This window comes from Hippocampus guttulatus, chromosome 18 (genome assembly GCF_054856545.1).
Source record: "Hippocampus guttulatus isolate MCC_2025c chromosome 18, RoL_Hgut_1.0, whole genome shotgun sequence".
NCBI lineage: Eukaryota > Metazoa > Chordata > Actinopteri > Syngnathiformes > Syngnathidae > Hippocampus > Hippocampus guttulatus.
This window is the reverse complement of record NC_141278.1, coordinates 2,686,386-2,712,729: the sequence shown is the minus strand read 5'-3', so window position 1 is coordinate 2,712,729 and position 26,344 is coordinate 2,686,386. Positions and strand designations below refer to the sequence as shown.

At 48.0% G+C, this 26,344-nt stretch overlaps 5 protein-coding genes across 12 annotated transcripts; 2 read left to right on the top strand and 3 right to left on the bottom strand.

Moving 5' to 3' along the window:
* The first annotated feature begins 111 nt into the window (after nucleotides 1-111).
* Nucleotides 112-7,942, top strand: clk2a (CDC-like kinase 2a). The gene is made up of 13 exons (XM_086136828.1): nucleotides 112-284; nucleotides 1,000-1,205; nucleotides 2,056-2,350; nucleotides 3,376-3,466; nucleotides 4,197-4,263; nucleotides 4,406-4,522; nucleotides 4,602-4,768; nucleotides 4,947-5,041; nucleotides 5,182-5,311; nucleotides 5,850-5,932; nucleotides 6,200-6,279; nucleotides 6,490-6,580; nucleotides 6,668-7,942. Exons 2-13 carry the CDS (start codon nucleotides 1,000-1,002, stop codon nucleotides 6,854-6,856), a joined length of 1,611 nt encoding a protein of 536 aa, XP_085992954.1. The 5' UTR covers nucleotides 112-284; the 3' UTR covers nucleotides 6,857-7,942.
* Nucleotides 7,943-8,796: 854 nt separating this feature from the next.
* LOC147190577 (uncharacterized) lies at nucleotides 8,797-12,341 on the top strand. Of its 2 annotated transcripts, none has more exons than XM_086136011.1 (4): nucleotides 8,797-8,928; nucleotides 9,026-9,290; nucleotides 10,109-10,196; nucleotides 10,995-12,341. In XM_086136011.1, the coding sequence occupies exons 1-4, from the start codon at nucleotides 8,898-8,900 to the stop codon at nucleotides 11,148-11,150; spliced, it is 540 nt and encodes a 179-aa protein (XP_085992137.1). In that variant the 5' UTR covers nucleotides 8,797-8,897; the 3' UTR covers nucleotides 11,151-12,341. The 2 variants fall into 2 exon arrangements, with proteins under 2 accessions (XP_085992137.1, XP_085992138.1); XM_086136012.1 differs by having other exon boundaries at nucleotides 8,865-8,959.
* Nucleotides 11,331-15,233, bottom strand: dnajc8 (DnaJ (Hsp40) homolog, subfamily C, member 8). 3 transcript variants are annotated; one of them, XM_086136010.1, is made up of 10 exons: nucleotides 15,096-15,233; nucleotides 14,910-14,967; nucleotides 13,500-13,601; nucleotides 13,356-13,412; nucleotides 13,217-13,283; nucleotides 12,976-13,070; nucleotides 12,677-12,748; nucleotides 12,495-12,586; nucleotides 12,333-12,408; nucleotides 11,331-12,250 (listed from the first exon to the last, which is right to left on the bottom strand). In XM_086136010.1, exons 1-10 carry the CDS (start codon nucleotides 15,104-15,106, stop codon nucleotides 12,131-12,133), a joined length of 750 nt encoding a protein of 249 aa, XP_085992136.1. In that variant the 5' UTR covers nucleotides 15,107-15,233; the 3' UTR covers nucleotides 11,331-12,130. The 3 variants fall into 3 exon arrangements, with proteins under 3 accessions (XP_085992136.1, XP_085992135.1, XP_085992134.1); XM_086136009.1 differs by lacking the exon at nucleotides 15,096-15,233 and having other exon boundaries at nucleotides 14,910-15,057; XM_086136008.1 differs by lacking the exons at nucleotides 14,910-14,967; nucleotides 15,096-15,233 and adding an exon at nucleotides 14,010-14,182.
* Nucleotides 14,639-22,496, bottom strand: LOC147190575 (heterogeneous nuclear ribonucleoprotein R-like). Of its 5 annotated transcripts, none has more exons than XR_015103623.1 (13): nucleotides 21,409-22,496; nucleotides 21,221-21,339; nucleotides 20,399-20,506; nucleotides 20,166-20,279; nucleotides 19,640-19,816; nucleotides 19,285-19,420; nucleotides 18,958-19,163; nucleotides 18,639-18,788; nucleotides 18,447-18,568; nucleotides 17,826-18,367; nucleotides 15,719-15,781; nucleotides 15,047-15,233; nucleotides 14,639-14,967 (listed from the first exon to the last, which is right to left on the bottom strand). XR_015103623.1 is itself a non-coding variant. In XM_086136007.1 (12 exons), the coding sequence occupies exons 1-11, from the start codon at nucleotides 21,563-21,565 to the stop codon at nucleotides 15,732-15,734; spliced, it is 1,881 nt and encodes a 626-aa protein (XP_085992133.1). In that variant the 5' UTR covers nucleotides 21,566-22,496; the 3' UTR covers nucleotides 14,639-15,233; nucleotides 15,719-15,731. The 5 variants fall into 5 exon arrangements, 3 of the variants coding, with proteins under 3 accessions (XP_085992133.1, XP_085992132.1, XP_085992131.1); XR_015103624.1 differs by having other exon boundaries at nucleotides 15,096-15,233; XM_086136007.1 differs by having other exon boundaries at nucleotides 14,639-15,233.
* A 148-nt stretch (nucleotides 22,497-22,644) lies between these two features.
* atp5if1a (ATP synthase inhibitory factor subunit 1a) lies at nucleotides 22,645-24,418 on the bottom strand. The gene is made up of 3 exons (XM_086136014.1): nucleotides 24,234-24,418; nucleotides 22,970-23,082; nucleotides 22,645-22,892 (listed from the first exon to the last, which is right to left on the bottom strand). The coding sequence occupies exons 1-3, from the start codon at nucleotides 24,303-24,305 to the stop codon at nucleotides 22,751-22,753; spliced, it is 327 nt and encodes a 108-aa protein (XP_085992140.1). The 5' UTR covers nucleotides 24,306-24,418; the 3' UTR covers nucleotides 22,645-22,750.
* Between the last annotated feature and the right edge of the window lie 1,926 nt (nucleotides 24,419-26,344).

The window sequence follows — 26,344 nt, the reverse complement described above, 5'->3', positions numbered from 1 at the left end:
TGACCATTACATGACGTCAGGTTTTAACATCCTGTTGAGGTTTGGAGTAATTCCGACTTCGATAAGTACTTTTTCCCCTTTTTTAACCATGTGGGAAAGGCAAATTTCCCAGTGTCGGGGAACGCACCAGCTGCTCCACTCGAACGAGCTGGGCGCACCGAACATCAAGCTATTTACTAGCAACGGAGCTTGGGAAACCGAGCCAATGACTATATAAATGTGACACAAACACCAGCACCACGGACTTCTTGTGGGACAAGCGTACAGGGCTCGCTGCTAAAACGGTAGGCGTTGAAACGTGTACCTGAATAATCACATCCAATCCCAACGGTTAGCACGAGTGCTAACTGCTTAAGCGTAGCTAAGATGGCGGTCAAATTATTTACATGAGCAAATGCCGCTGTCTGATTTGATATCTTCTGCATCCACTGGTTTACACATTCATGCTTGCTTCGGTCAAAGCTAAATATGACAGTCGAGCAATACTATTTGGCCATAAAGATCTAGTCGAATAAACCGAGACGACGTTTGCAAGGAGCGGCATCTAATTTCGTCGCATGCTGGAAAAGAAGTCGTCATAACAGTGTAAATACCAAATTTGAGTTCCGATTTCTTAATCTTGGCCCAATGCATGTGTTTGGTTCTACTTTGTTGAGGTTTCATCGCTAAATCTCTCGCCGTTTGTGACCGAGATCGTGCATTTATTGAGGCTATTTATATGCTTTCCGCAACGCAACGTGGATGGGGTCGTTTCACGTTCACCTTTTAGGCTTGCTAAGCCGTTGGCTCCACGTTGCACCTCAGGCAAACTTCGATACCAATACCTGAATTCATGCTCGCAAACATTTATTTCCACGAACATTAGTTGTTTGTGAATTTGGGGAACACATGCAAATCAGTTGCTTGCTCAACTGGAATGTCGTTGCCAAGTGTCTCGCCTCAGTTGGAGGCGCCGCAGGCTCTTCCCCTAACGTGTTTGTCATTCCAAAAACCTTCCAGATGCCTCACACCAGACGGTACACGTCCTCGGAGAGAGACAGTCGCATCAGCTACAATGGTCGTTACAGAGAGAAAGAAAAGGAGAGATGGCGCAGGCACCGGCACAGAAGATCACCCTCTTACTCTTCGAGCAGTGACAGAGATAGAGATCGGGACCGAAGGGGACGGGGACAGAGACACGATGAGAGTTATGTACGCCCAAGGAGGTGTGTTTGTGTCTCGTGCAGTCCTAATAAGTTTTTTTTAAGCAGCAGTCAAGATATGAAACCATTTTTTTGTTTTTTTCATAGGCAGTGACGTTTTGAGATACCAATGGCCCTACTTGGGAAAGAAACAAATAGTTTATTTCGTTATTTAAGTTTTTTTTTTCCTGGGGGGCTGGGCAAACATTTGAAATACAAATATTTTAAAGTCACAACAAAAACAGTGCTGCTATCGCAGAAAGATGTCATCTTCGGAGTGGAGGTTAACAAGTACACAACCATTCCAATTCACAGAGACTCGGACCGTACTTTGCAAGTTTAGGAGACCAGAGTCCGATCCGAGTTCTTTATACTGAGAAATTGTGTTTTATCATCAAAGCCCTGGAGCGCTTGGTGCCGGGGCACTCCAATTAAAAATAAACCCAAAACATTTCAAGTCATTCTCTTTACGCTTAAACGGCTCGACTACCTTCATAGAAAGACATTCGGTCAAAAAAAGTGGTACAAGTGACCGATGATACAAAGAAAATCCCTCTGAAGGGTAAACAATGGCCGTCACATGACATTTGGTGACATTCCGGGATCACGTGGACAGCCCTGCTGATTTCACCTGTGAAATATGAAATGCCTGCAGCTGAGCTGTGCGCTTCTCCAATCCGGCCCAAGAATGCACTGAAGGAACGGTGCATTCATTCGGTGTGAAAAAAAAATAAAATACAAGCAATCGGGTTCCATCCATTGCGCATTACACTCACCCACCCGCCAAAAAAAAAAAAAAAACATGGACACCACGCTTGACATGTGGGTCTCTCGGGTCATCACACGCAAAATGTCTTTCTGCGCCCCGATGCAGTCGGAGCTACGACAATCGCTCGGCCGAGCAGCATCGGCCATTTGACAGAAGATACTGCGAGGGATACGGACGCTTGGATCAGAGCCGAGATGACGCTCGCGACCACGACAGAGAAAGGGAGCCGCACGGAGCGGCGGAAAGTTACTATCCCCGCGACTTCTCGCCGAGCATGTACGACTACCGACGGGGTCGAGAAAAGGAACGGCAGCGGGCTGATTCGTACAGGCGAAAGGGCAGCAGGCGTAAGCACAAACGAAGGCGGCGTAGAACCAGGTCCTATAGCCCATCGTCCTCGGTGAGTACGGCCACATCTGAGGGGGTCTTTTTCACTCTCACTTCCTCTTTTTCGGGGTTGTTTTTTTTTTTTTCCCTCTCTCTCTCCCTCTCTCCCTTGCGCTCGCTGCCTCTTTCCTTCTCTAACCATTGATTCTTCACAGCCCCTGGACTGGGTAAGTAGTGCAATCTTTCTGATTTGTTTTGCTTCTGCCAAAAGCATTTTGTTGTGTGCTCTGTTGAAAGGGACGTGAGAGCATTTTCATTTTTTTGCAAACGCCGCTCAGACAGTTCGAGTGGCGAACCGATACATTCCTTTTCCCATTTCCTCGGCTTTTCCATGCGTGTCAGACACCTGTCAAGACGAGTTGCATTTGGGCAAAAAAGTGAAAATGTTCCACCCAAATTGCAAATGTTCTATTCAGATTCAATGACATTTTGATGTTTGGGCACATGAGCATTTCAGATAGATTTTTTAATTTTATTTTATTTTATTTTTTTAAGCGCATCTTCAAGTGTCTATCCGGCCATCTCGATTTCAAAGGAGCAGGTGTTAACTTTTCCCGCTCGCTTCCATTTGCTCCCCTCCTGATTGTTTAGCATTTTCTGAACGCTGCTGACAAGGCAAGCTAACGAGCTCCGATTCGTAATCTTTTCTTATTCGGTCCTTGCGTCGACTGAATGGATAGATGTGCCAGTTGCTTACTTGATTTTTGTTTGTTTGTTTGTTTGTTTTTTTAAGCAGCTGTGGTTTCAAGGTAGAGAGGGGGAGGGGGTGTGGGGGGGGGAAGCAAAGGACATCATGTGATCTTTGACTTGTTCCCTTGCACTATATTCCTATGGTTATCTATTTTCTTCACGTGGCGTCATGCGCGAATCGCCCCCCATGACCACCAACCCCAACCGACAACTCCACCAACGCCCTCCTTCGCCCTCCTCGTCTGCCTGTGCCGCCCGACGCCGCGGCCGGCCCCCCCTGAATACCCCCGCGCGCTCCCCCCTTGGTTGTGTCGCGACCTGCTGCTGGCGGTTTGGGTGCGAAAACAGCGGAGCAACAGCCGGACGCGGGCACTGAGTGTGAGGGACGACGAGGAAGGGCACCTGATCTGTCGGACTGGGGACGTCCTGCAAGAGAGATGTACTCACTGCCACTACTCTATCGTAACCCTTCTCCACATGAGTATTCAAGCTTTGAGCATTTAAAATGGGAGTGCCTGATGATGATGATGATGACGCCCGTGCTAGAAAGCACTTCGCTCTAGCTGAATTTGGGCGGATTGCAAGAACGAAGATTCCGTGAGGGACTTTAGCTATGTCCGGACGTTTGTTTGTTTTGTTTTGTTTTTTGGGGAATGGAACTGTGCAGCGTTTGTTGATGTTTCACAAAATAGAATCTCACTTGCAATTGTTTCGGTGGCGCATTGCAACGGCTAGCTAGTTGTCAAGTTGGTTTCGGATATTTTCTTCAATTGGACGTGGGTCAATTTCCGTTTCCATTTCGGCATTCGCACCCAGCGCACACGCACCTTGCACGTTGAATTTGTTAAAACGTGTTACTGATTTGATTCTTCAAATTAGGGGGGGGGGGGGCTGCAAATGGGTCATCAAAGGAAAAGGGGCATTTCTCACACACACCCGCCCTCTCTATTTTTTTAATCCCTCATGTATCCGAGTGTTATTTCTCATCGCTTATTGGTTTTCAAGCCTGCCCGATTGTCTCGGCAGCCGTGTGTCAACAGGATAGCTTCTAGGATGCGGTCGCGACCCCGCCCCGCAGATCCATTCGTCTGACTCTCCTGTTCTCTCTCCCCCCCCCCCCCCCCCGCTGTCGTTCCCTTCGCCCCTCTTCTCCGTGTGCTGCGTTGCAGATGAGATTGTCAGCACTTTGGGCGAAGGCACCTTTGGGCGGGTGATGCGGTGCGTCGACCATCGCAGGTACGCCGTTGCTCGTTTGCGAATACGGACGCCTCGCCGCAATACGTTCGCTGCCCGGCGGATACCGGTTGAAAGACGGCCGAGACAAGTTGGGGTTTTCTCCGAAGAATTTGGCTGACGCTTTTTCCATTTCATTTTTCAGAGGAGCATCCAGCGTTGCTTTGAAAATTATCAAGAATGTGGAAAAGTACAAGGAAGCGGCTCGCCTGGAGATCAACGTGCTGGAGAAGATCAACGAGAAGGACCCCGAAAATAAATAGTGAGTTGCGGCTCGAGCGATGCCGCCATCAGTGGCCGAGCATTGACGTGTGCGCGCGCGCGCGCTGTTTGTCTCGCAGCCTGTGCGTGCAGATGTACGACTGGTTTGACTACCACGGTCACATGTGCATCTCCTTTGAGCTGCTTGCGCTCAGCACCTTCGATTTCCTCAAAGAGAACAACTACCTGCCGTACTCCATTGGCCAAGTCAGACACATGGCCTACCAAGTCTGTCTGGCTGTCAAGTGTAAGTTCAAACGTCTTCTCGTTTTGCGCAAAGAAAAGGAGGAAATCGCACCGTGCGCGGCGTCGATCCGTTTTCCGCGCGCGGCGGAGAGCCGCAGCCCGTAGCGGCTCGTGCAAGCACGGCGCTCTCGTCAAAGCGACGGCGCTAACGGCGGCATATTTCTCGTCCCGCTTCGCAGTTCTCCATGACAATAAGCTGACGCACACAGACCTCAAGCCCGAGAACATCCTTTTTGTCAACTCGGATTTCACCATGTCCTACAATGTGGAGAAGGTACGATGCGGGAGAAGCTTTTTAGATGGTGAAGAAATACCAGCCGGCACAGTTTATGGAATCTGCTCGAAGTGAATTGAGGACCGCATTGATGGCCTGTTATTTTTTTTTTTATTATTATTATTTTTTTTGTGGGGCAGAAACGAGAAGAAAGGACGGTTAAGAGCACAGCTGTACGTGTGGTGGACTTTGGCAGCGCCACTTTTGACCACGAGCATCACAGCACTATCGTGTCCACCAGGCATTACCGAGCCCCCGAGGTCATTTTAGGTGAGGACGACTCGCTTGTTGAAAGTCGCTTCTTTCAGCGGAATTCAATTTGCTGTCCAGACACTCAAGAGGAAATTTGCATCGACGGTAACGTACTTGACTTTGGAGTCAGTCGATCCTCCACGAAGCGTCTCCAGTGGGTCCCGAATGCCGCCGCTCACCTCCGGACGGCTGCTCTTCAGCAGGAGCGCGTCACTCCCGACACTGGCGTCCCTTCACCGGCTCCCCATCGAGTTCTGTTGAAGAAGATCCTGCCATTTGTATTCCAATCTTGAAATGGCCTGGCCCCGACTTAGCTCTCGCAGCGGAATGAACGTTCGGCCAGTCACCCGCTGCCCATCTTGACAACTTGTCATTTTTAGATCCGATATTTGTAGTCGGACTGTTTTTGTGGTTTGTTGTTGTCCGACTTGTTTGTATGCAGCGGTGGTTGTTCGACAGGACTCTGGAAATCGTCCGTTGAGTTGCGTGGCGGTCTGCTGTGCACCGGGACACGTTGTGATAGACGGGTGTTTTCTCTTTGCTTTCGGTGGTCTAGAAATGGGCTGGAGCCATCCTTGTGACGTTTGGAGTATTGGCTGTATCCTGTTTGAGTACTACCTGGGCTTCACCCTGTTTCAGGTACGCGCAACCTGTCTTTTTTGAATCCAATATCGAGAGTAGAACACGCCGTGTTGCATGTATACTTCTTGTAAATGGAAGTCATTTAAACGGGAGCTTTGGATCATCTTGGACGATATGATGAATGTGGTCACGGAGCCAAATACTTCGGGGGGGGGGGGGGGTTGCTGGTCAAAACAAGCCTGTTTCGCTTTCAGTTCATTCGCCACGGACGTATAAATGTTGTGAAGAGCCTTTTTGAGTCCTTTGGAATCGCTTTTTCCACAGACTCATGACAACAGGGAACATTTGGCCATGATGGAGAGGATCCTTGGACCCGTGCCATCCAGAATGATCCGCAAGACCAGGTGAGAACCGCGCCCACCCCTGCCGGCTGCGGAAGGCCCGTCCGACACCTTTGCTGCGCACACTTAATAGCTCAGGCGGAAGGCTTTGCAAGACAGGCGGGCGATGCGATTACTCTCGTTAACGAGAACTAACAAAAGAACGTCTACATTTTTTTTTTTTTCATGAAATGCACATGAACATTCTTTTGCTGTCGTTTGCGCCCCTTCCAGAAAGCAGAAGTATTTCTACCGAGGCCGTCTTGACTGGGACGAGAGCTCCTCGGCGGGGAAGTACGTCCGGGAAAACTGCAAACCTCTCCGGGTGAGAGCAGCGGGTGGGGGGGAACGCATCGCCTCCTGGACGCGGCGGTGACCTGATGGGAGTTTCTTTTTCTTTGCGCCCTCGCAGCGATACTTGCTCTCGGAGGCCGAGGAGCACCACCAGTTGTTTGACCTCATCGAAAGCATGCTGGAGTACGAGCCCTCCAAGAGGCTGCTTCTCGCCGACTCCCTCAAGCACCCGTTCTTTGACTTCGGGGGGAGCGGCGAGGCAACGGGCGGGAAGAGCTGGGAAGCCAACCGCGACATCAGCCGGTGATCCGCGGCCGTCCGGCACGGCGGAATTTTTCGACGCGGAGCAGGTGAAGTCGGACGCTTTCGCTCGGTCGCCGTTCAAGCGCCGACACCTTCCCGCTGCTTCACTTTCCACCCCCCCCCCGCGGCTTAGCGAGGCGTGCGGAGATCTCCGCAAGACCGGGTCGGTCTCTCCATCAGGAATCACGTCTGAGCACCAACAGAAGCGGCCCGCCATGCGTCTCGCGTCTTCCTCCTGCCATCGCCCTCTTTCCGTCCGATCATGGTTGCTTTCCGGAAGATCCGAGACTTTATCCAGGAAATCGGCCCCACGTGGAATCATTTTGGGGAGAAGAAACGTCTTCCTCTTGTGGAGGACGATAAGGGAAAAAAACAAACAGAGCGAGCAAGCATGCTGTCCCAAGTCATCCACAAGAACTATCTTCAATCCGATGTTACCGGCCTCAACGGTGGTTTTTCCTGTCGCGGAATGTCGAGAACGATGCAAGTGTCGGTAAAATATGTGCTCTTGTTTGTTTGTTTTATGCCTAACTCGATCATGTTGGCCATGAAAAGTTCGTTATTAGTTGCCACTAAGACACACTCCACATTCACGGAAGTCTTACCGGTCGTTAACGCCGCCGAGCACGGGGAGAAGGTCACGTTTTCACCATTGCGACTTGATCCGTTTGTTTGGGCGCGCCTCCGTTTCTACAGGCGGCGACGTGCGTGCCGGGTATGGCACGGTCATAGAAATGTCCTCCGCTGTGACACGTAGCTTGCCCAAGCCGTGGAATTGCCCCTTCCTGTTAAAAACAAAACAAAGCAAAGAAGACATTGGCTTTCCGCCGGCGCGATATCATCACACCTAAAGTTTGCCCGCTGACGAGAAGAAGCACACGTCCCGTGCGCTGTCCGGATGGGCTGCACACAACTGTTTGATATTTATTTTTGGCGGTAGGGATTAAAATAGGTCATTGTTCTCCCCTCCCGTATATACGTGGATTGTTTTTGTGGGTTTTTTTTCTTTTTGTAAGAAATGAAAGCCTATCAAGGTGGATATATGTGTGATGCTGTCGAATTAAAGTGAAAGTCCTCCTTTCCAAAGTTAGACTGCTGTTGGGATTTTGTGCGAGGATTTGTTTTAGTCCTAGTTTGTCAGTAAAGGTAAGTCCCTGTGCTCACTGCCATGACTTTTACGGAACAAATACATGCAAAAAAAAAAAACCCTACATTGAGCGGCACTCATTATTAAACAACAATATAATTTAGGTATGCTTAACATGAAATAATGTGATGGGGGCGGGGGGTTGAGGTACTTTCCTAACCTCGTTAGGAAAATGAATGTTTAATTTGCACAGTCACGACCTCAAGATTATTTTGCTGCACTTGTGACATCTTTGCGTTACCGATCGAGTAAGTGAATCAAACCACATCTTGTTAGTTGTATCTCCCTTTCTTTTTGTGCCCCACTGACATGTCACTCACCGAGTCAGCACCGGACGTTGTACTTTACACAACCCCGGGGGGGGGTATCTGCTTGGGCAGGTGTGAGCCTTTCAAGTAAGCTTCCCCATCTGCTCATTCTGTGCCACTTCTGAGTGATGTCGCCCACTGCCCCCGTTTTCCCTTCGGTCATTCGAATGAAGGCGGGAGAGTTGGGCCACGGCCCAAAATGCATGTTTGCTGGCTCAAATCAAATCAAGTGGGCTGAACGTCTATTTTATTTTGACACGCACACACACAAAAAAAAAAAAAACAGACAAAAGGCCAAGCCATGTAGGAATAGAAGAGGACCTTCGACAAAGCATTCCCATGAATTTGGCGCTACGGAATTGTCCATATCATCTTATATATATAATTTTGTTTGTTTGTTTTTCTAGGCCAAAGCCTTGAGACTGTTGTCGTTTCCGCAGCACACAAGCAGGTGCTAGACTATTCTTGGTTTCATTGGATGAGCAGGAATTGCGTCTTCTGCTAATCCACTTAAAGAACCACTGACGGAGGGCGCTGGGCAAATACTTTAAAAGAGGCCCGCACAGAGTAGCCGAACGTGCGCACATTGGATGACTGCAAGCGAATCGATCGATGGACTAGGTTGGGTTCATTCGCCGCAGCGCTTTTGTCGGTGGGTTCTCTTGGGGAAGTCTGCAGGACATTCTCGTTGAACAATTTTCCTCTTTTGCATTTGCAGGTGAATTAGTGGCAACGCCGATTTGGAAACGGGAGACACTTTTGCAAATGGATGCTATTTTGTCCCTGGGGGCCCCCCTCAAGCAATTCACCAGCACGTGCGCGCCTGGAAAGGGCGGACCCGCCCCGATAGGGGCCAAAGGCCGCAGAAGCAGCTTCACGCGCCGGGGAAGCATCAGCAGGCGGCGAAGTCTGCCCTGCGGCGGCCAGAAAGTTCCAGACTCGCATTGGCTCAGAGTGTACCAGGCTGAAGTGAAGAGAGAGAGGTAAAGCCGCCCGATTGTTGACACTTGGCATTCGCCATGAGCTCAAAATGAGGCAACGTGGGGGTTTAAATACGAGACTGAGGGATGAGATTTTATCCATCCCTCACCGAGAATGATTTTTTTTCTGTAATATTCATACCATCTGGAATAAGATGGTATGAACAACATAAGATAACAATTACAATCCAAGGACGGTACAAAACGGTTGAACAGCAAACCAACGTTAAGAGCAACTTTTTTTTTTTTCAAAAATCAACTCAAGTCAAAATTGTAATATTGAGGTACAATGTTTGTCATCTGCAAACGGCACTCACGCTGCTCCCTCTCTCTCCCTCTCTGGGGAACCATTACTGTCACAGGAGCTTACTTGGGGACCTTCTCTGCCTCTTCTTTATGATCCTAATGACACTATGTCAGTTGATATCAGTATGGTTGAGCACAACGTAGCACTACGCTTAAAATCACACTTCCCTGTACGGTATACGATACCCCCGCCCCACCCCTCATATAAAAAAAAATAATAAAAACATTTCGTGAAATAGTGAGGTGACAAACAATGAGAACAGCAATGCTCCTACAGTTTCAATCCCTCAAGGGGCAGAATACATTTTATGGTCTCGTGGGATTGAGCTGGCGCTGTTGCTATCAGGTGTTACCCAGCATTCAGAGATGCCATGTCTAACGGCTTTAGGTTATTTAAACGTGTGACTCCTCTGAAACATTTGGCCCGACAGTCTTGGCTTAGCGAGGACTTTACTCACAAGAATAATCCGCTTGGCCACGTGCTGTCCTTTTTAGCAGTGCTGTTTGTCCTAAAGGAAACGACAGCAAGCTGTGCTGGCCAAGAAGAACGCCGAGCGGTGCGTCAGGAAAACTCACTTCAGGAGCCATCACTGCCTGCCAAGGGTGCGTGGGTATTATTAAACACAAAAATGCATTTTCAATATTTTTTCTAAGTTCTAAATATTTTAGGCTTAACTTAAAATGCATTTCCAAGCTTACTGGTGAACATTGAAATGCACATTTATAACTTGAGTATTTCAGTACTTTTGCATAACTTTCTGTTTCACAATCAGGATCTGAAAGCGCAACACTCGCATATGGTTGATCAATGAACGTTTTCCAAAAAGTATACTTACTTTTCTGCGACTCTCGCAGTTTCTGTGTTGCAACCTGTTGATGACATAATACACAGAGGTCTAAATCGAAAAATACCCCCCAAATCATTCTGACAAGTCCTAAAATAAACTCGATACAAGACTTGAGTTTGTGAGAAAGAAATCACCGCCGACCTTAGGGGCAGACCTGGGACACAAATGTGTGTGGCGTGTTCAAGTGCAGAAATGGCACTACCGCAGCTCGCGTTTACCGTTTTTGAAAATGCTCCTCTTGGTGCTCCAGATTCCAATTCTTCGACAATGCCATCGATGAAACGCTGCTCAAACCAACTTGGAGGGAGAATAAACAAAATACAGCCGTAGCTCAACGACTCTGCTCGCTAGCTGAAGACCGCTAACAGAAATAATCGAATCAATATATCATTCAGCGACCAGGTGCCCCAGCAGGTGAACGAAGCAACCAATAACAGGCTTTCCAACAGTCAACGATGAATTACCAAGAATCTACCACAATTTCCCCTCGCTTTTTGTGCGACTTATATTTCATCTCAATCTTTTGTTGCTCACCTTTCCTTCTAATATGCAGCGAACAGCGACAACCAGAAAACCTGCTGCAAAAAAGGAGGATTCCCTCTTTGGCGCTTTTCGGGGTCTCAGTCTGGATGGTGTGATGGGGGGTGTGAATGGATCTGCTGCTGCTGCTGCTACGGCAGCGGGGAGAGACCAGTGCAGTGTCATGTGAACCACTGAAGGGCCCCTTTCCTGACAGCAAGGAGTCAAAGAGGACTCAACGCTCCACTTATCTGGCTTACTGTCATTTATTGAAACACAAATGCCAAAATAACTGCAGCAAAGTGACATCAAATGCAGCCTTGTCCAGTAGCTGCCAAAGTGGATGTATACAGAGGCCACAAAATGGAGATTGGCTTCTTACAACCAACTTTTATTTTGTGTGTTTCTGTATTTATTTTTTTTAAACACATCAACAACCATTGTAGTTCTAAGACAGGGGTCGGCAACCCAAAAAAAAAAAAAAACATGTCTGGAGCCGCAAAAAAATAAAACCCTTCTATAAAACTTACAATGAAAGGAAACAAATGCTGTTTGTGTGTAGGAGACTGGACTGTCTCAGAATTGTTTATTTATTCCTGTTGTGTGTTCACCAACGTCCCCATAGAATTTATTTGGTGATTTCCTCGCTTGTTTTTTTTTGTTTTGGTGCATTATTTTTGCTTTTCTTAGTGTCAGTGATTATGAATTTCCATTTTTCGCAGGCTGTTTTTGAACGCCTCTCGAGTTGAACGAGAAGAGACGGCACAGAGTTGGACGCAGACGTGCCTGTTTGTTGAGACCGTTAAAAGCATAAACAAATTGTACGTTTGAAAAAACCAACACCAAAGCTCTTCCTTTTTCAGAGCTGCAACATGTATTTATATCTATTTGAGCTATAGTAGCCTACTGTCAAAATCTTTTTTCATTTTCAAAAATGTTTTTAAAGCTCCAGGGAGCCACTAGATGTCACTAAAGAGCCGCATGCGGCTCTGGAGCTGCGTGTTGCCGATCCCCATTCTAAGATATGGATGATGCACTATTTACTTACATGAAGTAGGTATGATGCAAGACAGTGTGAATAAGAAAACAAAAAAAAGACGTAGGGGTGTATAAAGGAGGGATACACAGTATGGACAACAGGTTTTAAGTTAATCAAGTCCCATTTGTACATCATTCTCTCTGCTCCATCTTTACTTTGGGGGGTTTGAGGAAGGACCTGTTCTTCTTCTCCTTGCTTTTTCCCTTTGCTTGGAACGTCCTCCAGCTGTCCACACGGCCATCTCTTGTTTCCTGTACAGTGTTTAGACACCAAATGCCAGAGTGTTGATTGAAAAAAAAAAAAAAGTCGGAAACCAATAAACAGTGACATTACCTCAAAGTTTTTCTGCCATTCCCTGTCTCGCTTTGCTTTCTCTGCTGCTTCAATTTCTTCCTCTCGTGCTCGTTTCCTGCAGAAGACAACAGGTTGTGAGTACACTATTCAGTTGCCCCCCCCCCCCCCCCCAAGCACGCAACACCAGTTCAAGCACTTAACCTTTCATGCATGTCCTTCGCTTCTCTTTCCTTCCTCTTGATGGCGAGCTCCGCAAACAGTTTCATGGTCTGCTTATACACCGCTTGCTTGAACTGGTGGAGGAAAGAAGAAATTACTTCTGGACCGCCACATAGAAACCGAGGCTTGATTTCAACACAGGCCGCTTGACAGTTGGCGCTTACAACGTCCGGGTCATCCTCTTCTACTATCTGAGATTTGCCTTCCTTCTTCAACTGCTTCTTTTTCTCTTTTACCTTCAGTAGGCAAACAATAACAACAAACAGGACATGGTTAAGTACATCCGGCTGTTATTGTTGCCGATGTATTTACTTTTTGTAAATACATTTTAGTCATCGGAAATATATCCTTTCCTATGCCATCCATCCAACTGAATGAGTCATGGCTCCTTGCAAACGTATGTGCTACATACCAAAACAGGAGCCGATGAACCTTCCTGACATAGTTTAGGTCAAGCGCTCACCATATGGTCTACATATTCCCTTCCTGCCTGGATCACATCTATAGCCCTCTTTTTCTGGTCTGCATCCTGAAGGAGTTTGTAAGCCTTGTCCACAGCTAGAAAAGAAACACACAAGTATTTAAATCTATATAGTTCTTAATAATTGACACTGTCAGAGATGGGCTGTATCAAGTACATTAGGAGTAATGACATGAAATGCTTTTGGGGAGGGAAAACAAAAAAAGCTTAAGTTCATGCAAACCTTCAAACGCTTGCTGTGCTCTGTCTGCATCGTCCTGATTTTTGTCTGGATGGACCAGAATGGACAGCTGAAGTGATAAATCGCATCTCAGTTAGGGAGTTTTCCTAGTACCATTAAACATGAACAAATAACTTTTTACCGCTCTGAATCTTTTCTTCAAGTCAATATCTGTTGCATCTGGATCAATTTGCAGCACCTAAACGGGCAAATTATCATTTATGAATTGAAAATACGCAAAGCGTGAAGGATGTAACGGGAAAATGAAAGTTCGTGGAACATTTACCTCGAAGGGGTTTAAATTAAAGTAGGACGAGCCAGGCCTGAGCAGTCGATCTATCTGCTGCTTGGACGTTAACACGGAGTCTCTTTTCTCTATCTGCTTCACCTGCAACCCACATTTAAACATGTAGTTACGTTACGTGTGAGCGCAAGCCTGACTAGAAAGACACAATACAAAGTACCAATCACGTTTAGCCCCAAAATATCCACTATTGCTATCAACGCTGAACGGGGAGTTGTCGACCAAACAAGGTTCCTCTGCACCATTTCGTTACAGATTGAACGCAAGCATGGGTCAGCGCAAACTTGTGCGCAATTTATTCTTATATACGATGAGTGATGTTGAATGTTTCAAAGAAAGGCTACCCCACCGTTAGCCATGTTTAGCTTGTCGCTAGCTGAGATTCAGGCATGCGGGAAGCCACGCGGGGCTACCGCAACCGGAGCGACTGCACTTGCTTGGTGTTATCAAGAGAACGACCAGTTAAACTCCAGCCATGCGACTTGGCGATACCTCGGAGTAAAAGTTCTGAAATAAATCATCGGGCGTCGCTTGAGAAGACTCTCCGCCGCACGCCGCCATCTTGGCTCCGATCGACGTTAGACGCAAGCGCGTCACGTGTTCACGTCGTCCACGCCCCATAGCAGGCGCTCTTTACATGGCTCACGTCGACGTGATATCCGCGACTGCTCCAAACAAGTCGTACGAAAGGCAAAATGCAGACGTTAAAGTAGATATATCTTTTGGTTATAAAATTTAATTTTGGAAAAATAATAAACAAATCTAATCAAAATCGGGAAGGGAAATTTTAATCGGGCCTGAGTGAATCGTTAACATCCCTAAAACCCAGTTTGCAAATAATTTCATGCAAGACTGTAATGTTTTAAAGTGCATCTATAAATACAGTTGCGCTGAGTAATGTAACACGAACTTGCAATCAATGTTCAGAGATTAGTTCTTGGTAGGTCTACTCTAAATGATGATGTGAGCCAAGTTACTTGGCCCCACCGCACCTAGACGATCCAGTTTAATTGTAAAGTAACTAATCTGGAACAGTAGTTGATTTTAAAAGTAGTCGAACCTCGGTTTTCGTCCATAATCCATTCCAGAAGGATGTTCGAAAACTGAAGCCACGCCAATAATGAGGTCAAACCAGACTGTTTATTTTAAAAAGGGACAGCTAACAACAATGAAAAGGGAGAAATCGCTGACTTTTTTTTTTTTGGGAAGAGCCACAAATCAGGGCCAGACAGACCCCAGTAACCCATCCAGCAGCTCGCCAGGAGAGTGAAAAGTGAGTCGACACATGGACCCAGTCGACCAACACAGGTCGCCGCGCGCGCGCGCGCACACACACGGGGCAAATTGTGTAGACTACTTAAAAAATGAAAATGTATTTAAGGGGATACCTACTTCTACAGGGTCCCTTCGTGTGTGTGAAAACTCCGTGTGAATCGAGAAGCTTCTGCTCCTGGTGACAAAAGAAGACAATTCTGATGTGGCAAACATTTCTTAAAGAATAATCGGCTGGCAACTGAATCCATACTAACCGAAGATGTCAAGACGCGCCAACTCGCGCTCCATCCGCTCCAAGCTTACCTGCGTGGCATAACTGGCGCGGCCCACTTGCGCCCCCGTGTGGCGTTATAGAGTAAAACCGCAGTTGTGCTCCAAATCCATTGTTTCGACAGGAGTCCATTTTAGGCCCAATGGCATCGAGAATCCCAAGTGAGAAAACTGAGCAAACGCAAAAACAGCTCATTTAGTTGACATTTGGCTGATCAAATCATGACATACCCGGAAGTGAAGACGCAGAGTAAATGCAGCGGCATCTCATCAAGGAAGAACGGAGGCAGTGGCAAAACAGCTTCCCCTAGCGGCAAGAGACACGAAACGCACCTCACCCCATTTAAATGTGTCGCAGCATACTCCAAAGAAGCCTTCGATTCGCAGGAGCTTGCCATAAACTGAACACGCACTTTCAATTAAATTAATCAAGACAATTATGTCTGAATACTTTTGAAAGCTTTTCATTGGTTGGAAAGAGCAACGAGCACTGATTTTCAACACCCGGGTGGCTCATTCAATCACGATAGTAGGAAGCCCCCCCGCCCCCAATCCCGGAAAGTGAAAGACAGTAGTGAGGAAAGGGGAGGGGGAAAAAGCATCATACTGACGAGTGACCACAATAAGGTACAGGAGGGGAGACTAGGCGAGCTCACCCTGGAGTACCGTTCAGGTGAGTTCTTCACTCAAGCGGCGCCGCTCTCTCAACGCTTCTCCACCTGGGCGGGTTGGAATAAGAGGACAGACACGTAAAACAAAAAGACAAATGGTGGACACCACGGTAATCAAAAGGAAAACAATGCCAAGTGGTTCTGGAGGAGCGGTAAATTTCAAGAATTTAACCCTTTTGAGCGGTCAGATCCTTGGACTCTTCAAAGGGAGCCGATCGAGCGGAATTGAAGTTTGAATCAAGAGAGATCACAAATCAATGGATGTTCTCATGCATAAATTGGTGCAAATCTCGCATTTGTCCCGTACCGTTATGTGGACAGATGTACAGTCTGGAAAAAACTCAAACATTTGACCTCGAGGAGACCGATGTTGACATTTCCCTTTCCATCTTTTTGCAGCAGCAACCTTCAACAATTGAAACGAGTTGACAATTGAGATGCGGCTGCCCGTCTTGTTTGGCGAAAGGATACTCCGATATTGGGGCCGGCTCTCCCCCTTTTGTTGCGGCGCGGTCGTGCCACATGTCAATCGGCGTCACGGTCTTTCCGAGTGCCCCGCAAAGGGTATCTTAACAAGGGCCATGCTGCGTTATCGGCATTATTCCATACCTGCATCTGCCGTGGATTCGGCCTTCAACTGTCCCTATTTGACCCGCGGGTACACGAGGCCGTACGGAAGCCGCCGAGGTCAACGACTCATCCACTGTACACCCGTGCACACAAAGGATTCGGTCGGTTCGGTACCGCCGTGACAAGGAGCGTTATGAGCAGAAAGAGTGAGTGCGGTCGGTCGTCGAGGGTTAAATTCCTCTTGAATAATTGCATCCAAACACAAGGCTCCGGTTGCCGCCTACCAATTGCAGCCTTCTGAATCTCCTTGAGGCCAAAGAATTAGATCTTCATCCCAATGTGAGAATTGAGCTCGAACTTTAATCGTGAGGCTGAATGGAAAAAGACTGAATTTGAGAATTTGACAATTGACTGATTGATTCTCAGCTGAGTTTTATTGAAACGGAACAAACGTAGAAGTTATAAATACAAGTAACATCAGAGAACAAACCGCAATTGGCTCTTAAGGTCGGCCAAACCAAATTCTATTGGGCAATTTGAAAGAAAACAGGAAATGAAGGTATCAATTAAAAAAAAGAAAAGAAAAAAAAATCACCATTGATGCGCTCTAGAAATGCTATGCAGACACTAACAAAATGTCGATTTCTTCCTTTGTGGATTCTTTTCTCCACCTTTGTAAAAAAACCAAAAAATGATTTCTGGAGCTCTAACCATAAAGCATGTATATACAAGCAAGTCCCTAAGCAACTATGATGCTGAAAATACACCAGGCGAGTATGCGGCAAACACAGCAAACAACCTTACGTTGCACCCGGCGCGTCGCCGTTGAGACGAATCCCCCCGACCCCACACACACCTTTTTTTTGGGGGGGGACACACGCGCACACACACACGCCCCTTTGCGGTCCGGAGGAGCGCTTGATTGTGCGGCTAACAACTCCGCTGTGTCATGTCACATTCATTTAATTGACTGAGCTGTGTCGCGCCACTTACGCGCCGAGTGTATTTTTGCCACAAGAAGCACAAATAAAGGGAGTACAAGAGAGGGGAAGGGACACGGACACCAAAGGCCTGCAAGGCAATGTCTCTGTTGCGTACGTCTTCTCAGACTACTTACAATGAATGTCCACTTTGGGTAATGTTAGCGGGATTTTTTTGTTGTTTTTAGTTCCTCAGGAAGAAAAGGTAACAATATACATGACTGAATGCTTTTTTTGGTGGTTTTTTTTTTCCTTTTTGTAATATTCACCACAACTTAAGTTTCCTTCATTCTTCAGCTTTTCCAAGCGCCTGTAAGCATTCAAAGCCAATTCTGGGGGGCTTGTTTTCTTGAACGACAGACAGATTTGTAATTAAGGGGGGGGGGGGGGGTCATAAAAAGTCAATCGACAAATCTAGCCAATCAATTTTGGGGTCGGTGCCGCCTGTCACCTAGCCAAGATCTTGTGGTGTCTTTACTTCCACTGCTGCCCATAAGAATCCTGTGAAAACTCCATGGTGTCATGACTGTAACCATAGTTACCGGAATAGTCGGCCCCTTGCGGCAGGGGCTGCTGGGCGATGGGCTGGGACCCCCAGTTCTGCTGGTTGGCGGTCTGGCGGCGCTTGGAGTCGGGTTGGTTAAAGACATCCGCCTTCCTCTTGCCTCCGACGTTCCCCCCGCGGTTGCCGCGGGCCCCGCGCGGGCCGCGGCCCCTCTGCGGCTGGAACGGGGTCCCCCGGCCTCCTCGGCTGCTCCTTGGCGCTCCGAGGGGCGGCCCTCTCGGGGAGTAGCCCCCCGCCCTGCCTCGGGTTGGTGGCGCGCCGCGGGCCCTGGAGAGAGCGGGCCCGGCCCTGCCGGGACGGCCGCCGCGCCCCCTGCCGCTGTACATGTCCTCGTAGCCATAGTAAGGGTCTTCGTAGCCTCCGCGGTAGTCGTGATAGTCGTAGCCATAGTAGTCATCGTAATAGTCTTCGTAGCCATAGTAATCTGCCGGGTACGAATAGCCCCCACGCCCACTGCGACTTCTGCCACGGCCTGGTGGCGGCATGCGCGGAGGTGGGTAGTAGTAGTAGTCGTCATACCTACAGAGGCGCAACAACGGGAGCTTGGTTAGGCGCGAGCGTGTGTCAGGCGGGCGGACCCCCCCCCCCCCCGACTCACCCGGCAGTCCTGGAGGTCTGCCGAGCTGCTTGGCGCTCTTTCCTCTTCTTATCTGGAGGTTTGGCCAAGACTATCTCGATTTCTTCCCCGCCGAGCTCCTTCCCGTTCATCTCGTCCATAGCCTGTTGGGAATTCGGTGAGTTCCTCGCCAAAGAAAAAGAGGGCAATTCAAATCAAGCGAGTCCGACTCACCTTGACAGCAGCGTCCCGTTCCTCAAAGTGAACAAAAGCGTAGTCTTTCAATTTCTTCACTCGCTCCAGCTTGCCGAACTGAGAGAAGGTTTTTTCAAGGAGCTCTTCGGTCACCGCGTTGGCCAGCTTCCTTACAAAGAGCACCTTGACCTGCACCGCAGACAACCGCGTCACCCCCGACAGTCAAATTCGGACCCCGACCCGCGGCAAGTGAAGGAACAGCCTAACGCGACGGAGATGTCGCTCGAAGGGAGGCGGCCCGTGCCGCAGACATGCCGCGGCCTCGCGTTAACCGGCGTGCTCGTTTTCTGCAACCAACCTTCGCCATGACTTCAGGGTCGGGCTCGGCGACCGGGTCAGCCCACTCCACCGTTACCGGATTCCCCCACACTTTGACCTTGCCGCTCATGAGGCGGCGGCGGGCCTGCGCGGCAGACTTGTGGTCCTCGTACTCCAGGAAACAAAAGCCTCGGTTCTTCTTCTTGTCATCCGGCTGGTGGTACAAGATCACTTCTTGGAGACCCTCTGGAAGATTCAAAGCAGCTTAAATTTTCGCCCGAGGCCAGGCCACCCCGGTGACACGACCGCACTGAGAATGATCCTACGTACGATGCCACCGATCCTCATCCGCGACCTAGAAACTGACCTGTAACTTTGCCAAAGTCTTCCAAGATACTTTCTCGAGTCTTGTTCTTTGGGATCGAGCCAACGAAGAGCCGATTGTTGGCGACGGATACGCACACTCCCAAGTACTTCCCGGGGCGGATTTCATAGTTATCGCACTGGAGGGTGAAAAAGGAAAAAGTCAACAGCTCGGTCACATTGGCCAACGGATTCAAAAGTGAGGAGCTACTACGACTGCAGTGGGACTATCGTGAACGACGGCTAAGCGCCGCTTTCATCTATCAAGGCGTCCGAAGCGCCCCCGGTGCCAAATGCTTCGACACCTTGCGGATTCTGCCCTCCCGACAAGCTTGATGTAGTTGGCTCGCGTTACTTACGAGCTTGACAGCCTTTTGTGCGTCGTCCTTATTGCAGAATGTGATGAAGGCGTAACCTCGATTCTGACCGGAAAGCGGGTCCATCATTAACCGGAGGTCCCAGATGAGCCCGGCGGACTCAAAGAGCGGAACCAGCTCATCTTCGTACAAGTCCCTCGGGATCTTTCCCACAAACACCTGGCAAGCACACAGACAGACTCGTTTGAATTTGCGTGCGACAGTAATAGGTTGTTCTTTGGGCGAGGTCAAACAGGCTCAGTGGGTTGGGTTAAGCAACGCCCCGAGAAAGGGATTGCTCGATCCCTGAAAAACAAATACCAAAATTTCATCGGGTGGACTGGCTGACTTTTTTTTTTTTTCCACGCCCACAATGCTAAAGTGACGGTCTCCACTGCAAAGTTGATAATGGCAACAGTTTATGACGCTCGGAAGACAGAGTCGTTGATATTCTTGCCATCTTTAAATGGGGCCAATGGCTCTGGTATTGATCAGCATCAATTATTCAATTGTGGACGACGACTCGTACCTCTGTCCCAATCCCTGGTTGAATTCCGTTGAACACCTTCTCAGGTGGGGGGCCCCCGTATTTCCTCTGGCCTGTGGTGACATCCAAAGTGTATCCCGTCTGCTCCAAAAGAGCCTTAAAATGGAAGCAAGCAAAACATGGGCAACGTTGCACGATACAAGATGAACTTTCCCAATAAATACATAAATGAATGAATAAATAAATAAATGGCCAGTCCGGGGTCAGAACCATACCTTTATTTTTGTCTCATCTGGCCCTTTCATGGACTCTTGTACTTTGCTACCTTGCTTCTCTCTCTGTCGATAAGTTTTCATCACTCCACAAAGGAAAGCGCTCTTATTCTGTCGAGAACAGGATAATAATAATACATTTCATTTGTAAGCGCCTTTCACAAAAATCAAGGACACTTTACAATCAAAACAAGAACAATAAAACCACAAATAAAATCACAATGAATTGCGACGGGAGTGTAGGGTCTCTCCCATGACGAGAGTAAACCGTAGAGACGACAGTAAATCGTAAAAAAAAAAAACGCTAACAAATTGCGGGTGAGCAGCGGCAGCCAAACGGCGCTAGCGTTCACTCAACCCGGAAGTCAACGGAGAGCATCAATGAAGCGAATGCATATGGAAGACAGGAGCATGTTCAAAGGCGCTCCATTTGCAGGGGCGGGCGTGTAAGTAAATTTCGGCGGCCGCCAGCCCGCCAATCGGTCATCATCAGTCCGTCGACGTCTCAGGCCAGCCCAGTCTGCCAGTCTGTCACACTGTCATCGCTATTTTAACTGCGCTAACGTCGTCACTAAATTTCAATCCGTCACCGCCATTTTCTAACCAATGGAGGGGAAAAAAGTGGTTTCCAACGGTAACGACACACGATTCGGATGACTTTGCACAAGGAAAAAAATAGCTTAATAAATACATTCTACGACACGTTTCCATATACAGCTGACACGCGTTTGCGAAGTAACCCCAGTGTAGTCAGGCCTGCGAATAAACACACGCAAGACGCGCGGGCGCAATATTCTCCGTTTGGTCTGAACCTGGCATCATTACCTGCACGTGAGACAGATCACTCTCTCTGAACTGCTGCAGCACAGCGAGCGCTCCCTCCTCGCTGAACTCCCGTAGAGCGTCGATGGCCCTCTCGTCCAATTCGGCATGCGTCACCAAGCCTTTTGTTCCAACAGAGACAACTAAATTACCTTTCATCACACTTGGAAAACACCAAGACCGTCACTCACCTGTCTGGAAGATGTTCTCTAGATTTTCACAAACATTCTGTGGGAGTCCGGTATCAATGAGTGTCTGGTAGTTCTCCGCGAGGGGTCCTGTCACATCCATGGGTTCTTCTTCCTCTTTCAGCAGGACAGAACTACCGTTCACCTCAGCGGCAGCCATTCTCCTGATTCGAAGGCAATGGAAAAACTGAATAAGGATTCTCCAGTGAGGGTTTTTCTCCCCACACAAATTTGCTGTGATGGATGCACTCGCTGGCCAAAGTGTGGCGATAAACTTCCACTATCGAACGATTAAAGATTGATGAAAGAAAATGAAAACATTTGATGAAACAAAAAACAAGCAAAAAAAAAAAGCCCTAAATCAACAACACCGAAAACTAAACATGAATTGTCCTCTTTAGTCGGTGTTCTATCCTACAATGCAAAGTGATGAACAAAGCATCGTTAATAAATACGAATTTGCTCTTAATAGACATTGCGAAGTAAATGAAGTTACACGTACGTTCAGTTACAACGTTGGAGACATTTGGACCCCACCAAGGTGGACTCGCAGTCCCGCCCCCCTTCCAAATCCGCTTGCTAACAATCCAAGTGAAGGCGCGATTTTAACTAGAACGGGCTTTGCGGTCCCCAACATAATACCAGCCGCATAAAACGTGATCCCGACGGTGTGCAGATTTTCGAAGACTTGCACGTTTGATCCCCACGCGTTAGTCTGCGAGGTGGCTAGCTGAAGAGTGAATGAGCACGAAGGCCGCGCCGTGCAAGTAAACGCCTTCGACATCAAACACACGAGCCGTAAAAGCGGCTACAAAATAGTTAGCAACACTTACCAGCTCGATTCTGGAAATTAACAGAAGTGCGCTTTGAAATGTTAAACAACTAACGCGTCTATGGGGGAGATGAACAAACACTAAGGGAAAATGTTGTGTCGAACACACGAGACTAATTTCCAGACAGCGAATCTCGTCGTCGGCAAGCGAGAACAACGCCACTGCTCGCAAGTATCGCGAGAACTGGTTTCACGCGAACTCCGGACGAGAGGGGCGTGCCTCTTTGTCTAGTCGACGTCGTCACGGCATTTGGTCAAACCAGCGTCCCGTCGACGACCGAAAAACGTTAATTGTGCCTTCATGTCTGTGGTGGCATATGACAATTCAAGAGCAAAATTTGTAAATGTCACCGCTGTTAATCCAAATCACTGTATGGAATTTAGCCTCTCACCAATAGGAAGATATCTCAAATGCAGTTTCACTTTATTGGGAGTGTTTGCATTAAAAATGTCTCATAACAGGGCAAGTCAATGAGCATTTGATTCGAATTGCTTTGACACTCATACGATGGCTCAGTCATCATGCTTGAGCCTTCTAATTTTGCCCTGATGACGGTCAATCTCCTTTTGCAGGCGCTCAATCTCCTTTTTGTGGTGCTCAATCTCCTCTGTGTGGTGCTTCCTCAGCGCATCCATCTGCTCTTTCTCCTTTTGCCTACGATGAGATGCGGGTCGGTGGTCAACGAATGGCGAAGAAGCACAGAAAGGGGATTCAACGAGACGGGGCGTCACCTGAAGTACCGCTCCTCTTCTGCTACTTCTCGTTTTCCAAAGGCACCTCCTGCTTCCCTCACAGAGCCTCCTCCGCCTCCACCTTTCCCTGCTCCCTGTCCTAACTCACCCAGCTGGAATAAGATTCCATTCAAATAACGCATTTAGTTTCTAGGGTGTAAAGGTCACAAATGAAAAGCAAATTTTCAAAGCAGTTGGTTTTTATTAGATCATCGTGTTAGCGGGCACCGCACCCTAAGCATCCTATCGGTTTCACTTTAATGAAAAAAAAAAAAGGTTGAGACAAAAATTTGCTTAAAAAAAACAGCAGGTCACCTTTAACTCATTCACTCCCAAAGACGTTTTTAAACGTCTTTTCAGACTTGGTCCAGAATTGGCTGGTACTGAATGAGTTAACCTACGGTGGTGCACGAATCCGCAAGTTGCGATGGCCGCACTGACATGAAACGTTGATGTCAAGTGCGGGGCCACAAAATATCAACTATCAAATGGCTGGGCGCTTGAGAGACAAATAGAGAGTGGGGAAATCCATGTCCCCAGTACCGTTTTACACGTGGGCTGTCATATCGAATATCATATCAAATGCCACACCCGTTGCTGTTGCTTTTGCTTTTACATTTGCGGTTCTATGTTGTACTGACATTGTATATTCGTAAAACGTCATTTTTCCCTTTGTCTGGTCTCAGCAGTGTGGTTCTGTTCCAGCATACGTCTCTTTTGTCCTGCGGAAATGACACTTGTACGTCGAATCCATTTTACTCATGACAATTCACCGGTAACTGGAAAAAAACGTTGACCCACGCCGTGGCACTCAGTCGTTGTCTTTGCGAATGCAGTCGCCTCAATGTAGAAATATACCAATTTGAACTCAACCAGCTTTTTTGGCCCACTCTTTGTGGGTACTTGACGAATAAAACTGCCACGCCTTTGAGGTCGGTCATGCATTTTGAGCAAAGTGGGCAAGCCATATACAGTACTGTATATCCCAGTTCCGTTAGGCTTCCACGAGTCTCTATTTGCACACATGAGGTCAGTGAGGTCAAGCTGTCTGTTTAAACACAGTGGAGTATTTGTGGGCACGGTGCCAGGAAATCCAACAGTAACACGAAATGACACTTTCAGGTGGGCGCCTGCGATCGCACTCGACATTACAAGAGCGCCAGATGCGTTCCTCCGGTTGGACTTCGGAGCAAAGTTTCCAGGCTGGTTTCAAAACATTAGCAAGCTAATGCTAACACGCGTGGCATTCCCTCGGCAGTTTTACCTGATCGGATGCCATTCTAATCTGAGACCCGATGCAGCCTCTCGGGTTCAGTTTGAACAGAAGCCGGGACATATTGCCTGATGCTCCAGAGAGAGACGTTGCCGCAGCGGCGCCAGTTTATCGACGCCCGTTCACGTCTCTGCAAAATTGCGGAAAAGCAGCAGCGCATCTGGGCGGAAGTTGGCGTGTTGCTGCCGGTGGCAGGTCAGGATGAGAACTGCAACATCGAACTCGAACCCAAGTCGAAGGCCGATTTTGCACGTTCGAGATGAAGGAGACGCATAAGCGCAAGTAGAAGGAGTGCTTGATTGAATTCTTCTTATTTTTATTTTTACCTCACTCTTATCGTACGACGCTGCGAATTGCCAAACGCACACGCAAAACTAAACGCAACGGCAAATGAAAAAACACAAGAGCAAGAACGAAACAAAAAACAATAATCGGAGGCAAATCACAGACAAGAACAAATAGTTACAACAAGAACAACAAAAACGACGAACAGTATTTCAATTGAATCGAATTCTTTTTTAAATATTTTTTTAACAAAAACGAAACGCAACGGCAAATGGAAAAAAACCCGCAAACCCACAACCGACACCATTTGGCATACCACGATCAATGGCTCATCCACTCAAATCTTCTCTAAAAGCACGATCACACAAAAAGCCTCTTCATTCTTTTCACCTCGAAAGACCCATTTGTTTTGTGAAACTGAACTAGTGCAAGCATGGTAGTAGCAACCATGCTTGCAACAAATGGTGGCAGTATATCACTAAACATGGAATCAGATCATTCATCATCATCATCATCGAGAGCGAAAAAGATATGCATGTAGCATTCATGGGGAATACACTCCGATTTCCTTTGAGGGAGCTGCAAATGTTTACGTTTTATTTTGTGTCGAGAAAACCTCAGCCACGGTGCTGCTTTTGTTGTGTGTCTGCGTTTTTCTTTTTTTTGCACTATGTTCGATCGTCATTCACAGACTTCCGGTCCGCGGGGTACAGAGCAAGCAGTTCCCTGGATCCTTCCACCTCACCCGCTCAAGTGTTGCCATCGGAAATAGTATCCTGGCAACAGCACTAATCCGTGCAAAGACAAAGGAAGGTCAGGCGCGCAATTCCTTTTTCATAACCTCTTCTTGCTGAAGCGTTCCGTGAACCAAGTCAGCCGATCCACATACTTGACGATCTTTCATCATTCAGTCTTCATGGATTCACGTCAGTTTAAGTGCATTTCTCCAGCACGTCCGCAGAGCACACGCAGGGCACGTAACCGGCCCCCCTTTAAACGGGGGCAACATGAATAATGGCACCAAATACAATGCGGGATGTATTCTTACTTCCGGGGAAGGGCGGGGCGGGGTCACATCTTTTCGAATTTCAAGGATGACGCAACAGCGCCCTCGCCACAGAAATGTACAGTTACTGCATCTATATTTCCAACAGACGGCTGCGAGCGCATTTACCAATTTGTCGAATGAAATTGTGAAGCCGCTCCGGATGAGACGGTGCCGATTTCCCGTGCCCGCATTCAGGTCGCCCGCTTTCAAGACAGCTAGCGCGACAGCCCCCGGAGTTGCCTGGATGTTGCCATGGTGACTATCGGTGCCACTATCGGGGCCCGCGCAGAGTCTTTGTTTTCTGAACACACAAGGTCATTCGAGCCCAGGAGCATCTGGCCCACGTTTGTAAACAGATCCGCGCCTCGGTTGGTTGTCGCATCCATGTCACTTTTGCACCAAATACCGTAAGTCAGCCCCACGAAGGCTTGCAGCACTTCCGTCAGCTTTCTCCGGCCTGACATCGCATGCCCTATAAATGCTCCTTCCATCAAAGCACATGTCCTCCTTTCAGGCTTTTCGTTCTGGCCGTTGCCAAACACTTGCCCGCGGGGGATTTCTTTAGTCACAAAGACAGCAAGCAAGGCAGAGAAAAACCTCAAGTACAAAGTTAACAACGTCCTCACCACATACCGCATTCAAAGTAACAAAGGAAGGTCATGGACTCAAAGGGACCAGATTGAGAAGCACAGGTGGAATGGCAAAAGAGCTCCTGCGCGAGCTACGTGCCGCAAGAAAACAAGACCCAACATGAAACGAAACAAAACAC

Excerpts from the sequence above, each read along its gene's own strand:
- LOC147190577 (XM_086136011.1), top strand. The coding sequence starts at position 8,898 with ATGACTGCAAGCGAATCGATCGATGGACTAG. Across the intron at positions 9,291-10,108 it reads GCTGAAGTGAAGAGAGAGAG|GAAACGACAGCAAGCTGTGC; the intron begins GTAAAGCCGCCC and ends TTTGTCCTAAAG. Across the intron at positions 10,197-10,994 it reads GCCATCACTGCCTGCCAAGG|CGAACAGCGACAACCAGAAA; the intron begins GTGCGTGGGTAT and ends TCTAATATGCAG.
- LOC147190575 (XM_086136005.1), bottom strand. The coding sequence starts at position 21,565 with ATGGCTGCCGCTGAGGTGAACGGTAGTTCTGTCCTGCTGAAAGAGGAA. Across the intron at positions 19,164-19,284 it reads AGACTTTGGCAAAGTTACAG|AGGGTCTCCAAGAAGTGATC; the intron begins GTCAGTTTCTAG and ends TGAATCTTCCAG. Across the intron at positions 18,368-18,446 it reads CAGACCTCCAGGACTGCCGG|GTATGACGACTACTACTACT; the intron begins GTGAGTCGGGGG and ends GCGCCTCTGTAG.
- atp5if1a (XM_086136014.1), bottom strand. The coding sequence starts at position 24,305 with ATGTCCCGGCTTCTGTTCAAACTGAACCCGAGAGGCTGCATCGGGTCT. Across the intron at positions 23,083-24,233 it reads TTAGAATGGCATCCGATCAG|CTGGGTGAGTTAGGACAGGG; the intron begins GTAAAACTGCCG and ends ATCTTATTCCAG. Across the intron at positions 22,893-22,969 it reads GAAGAGGAGCGGTACTTCAG|GCAAAAGGAGAAAGAGCAGA; the intron begins GTGACGCCCCGT and ends ATCTCATCGTAG.
- clk2a (XM_086136828.1), top strand. The coding sequence starts at position 1,000 with ATGCCTCACACCAGACGGTACACGTCCTCGGAGAGAGACAGTCGCATC. Across the intron at positions 1,206-2,055 it reads AGTTATGTACGCCCAAGGAG|TCGGAGCTACGACAATCGCT; the intron begins GTGTGTTTGTGT and ends GCCCCGATGCAG. Across the intron at positions 5,042-5,181 it reads TGTCCTACAATGTGGAGAAG|AAACGAGAAGAAAGGACGGT; the intron begins GTACGATGCGGG and ends TTTGTGGGGCAG.
- dnajc8 (XM_086136008.1), bottom strand. The coding sequence starts at position 14,138 with ATGGGGCGTGGACGACGTGAACACGTGACGCGCTTGCGTCTAACGTCG. Across the intron at positions 13,071-13,216 it reads AGCACAGCAAGCGTTTGAAG|CTGTGGACAAGGCTTACAAA; the intron begins GTTTGCATGAAC and ends TTTCTTTTCTAG. Across the intron at positions 12,251-12,332 it reads AATGGCAGAAAAACTTTGAG|GAAACAAGAGATGGCCGTGT; the intron begins GTAATGTCACTG and ends AACACTGTACAG.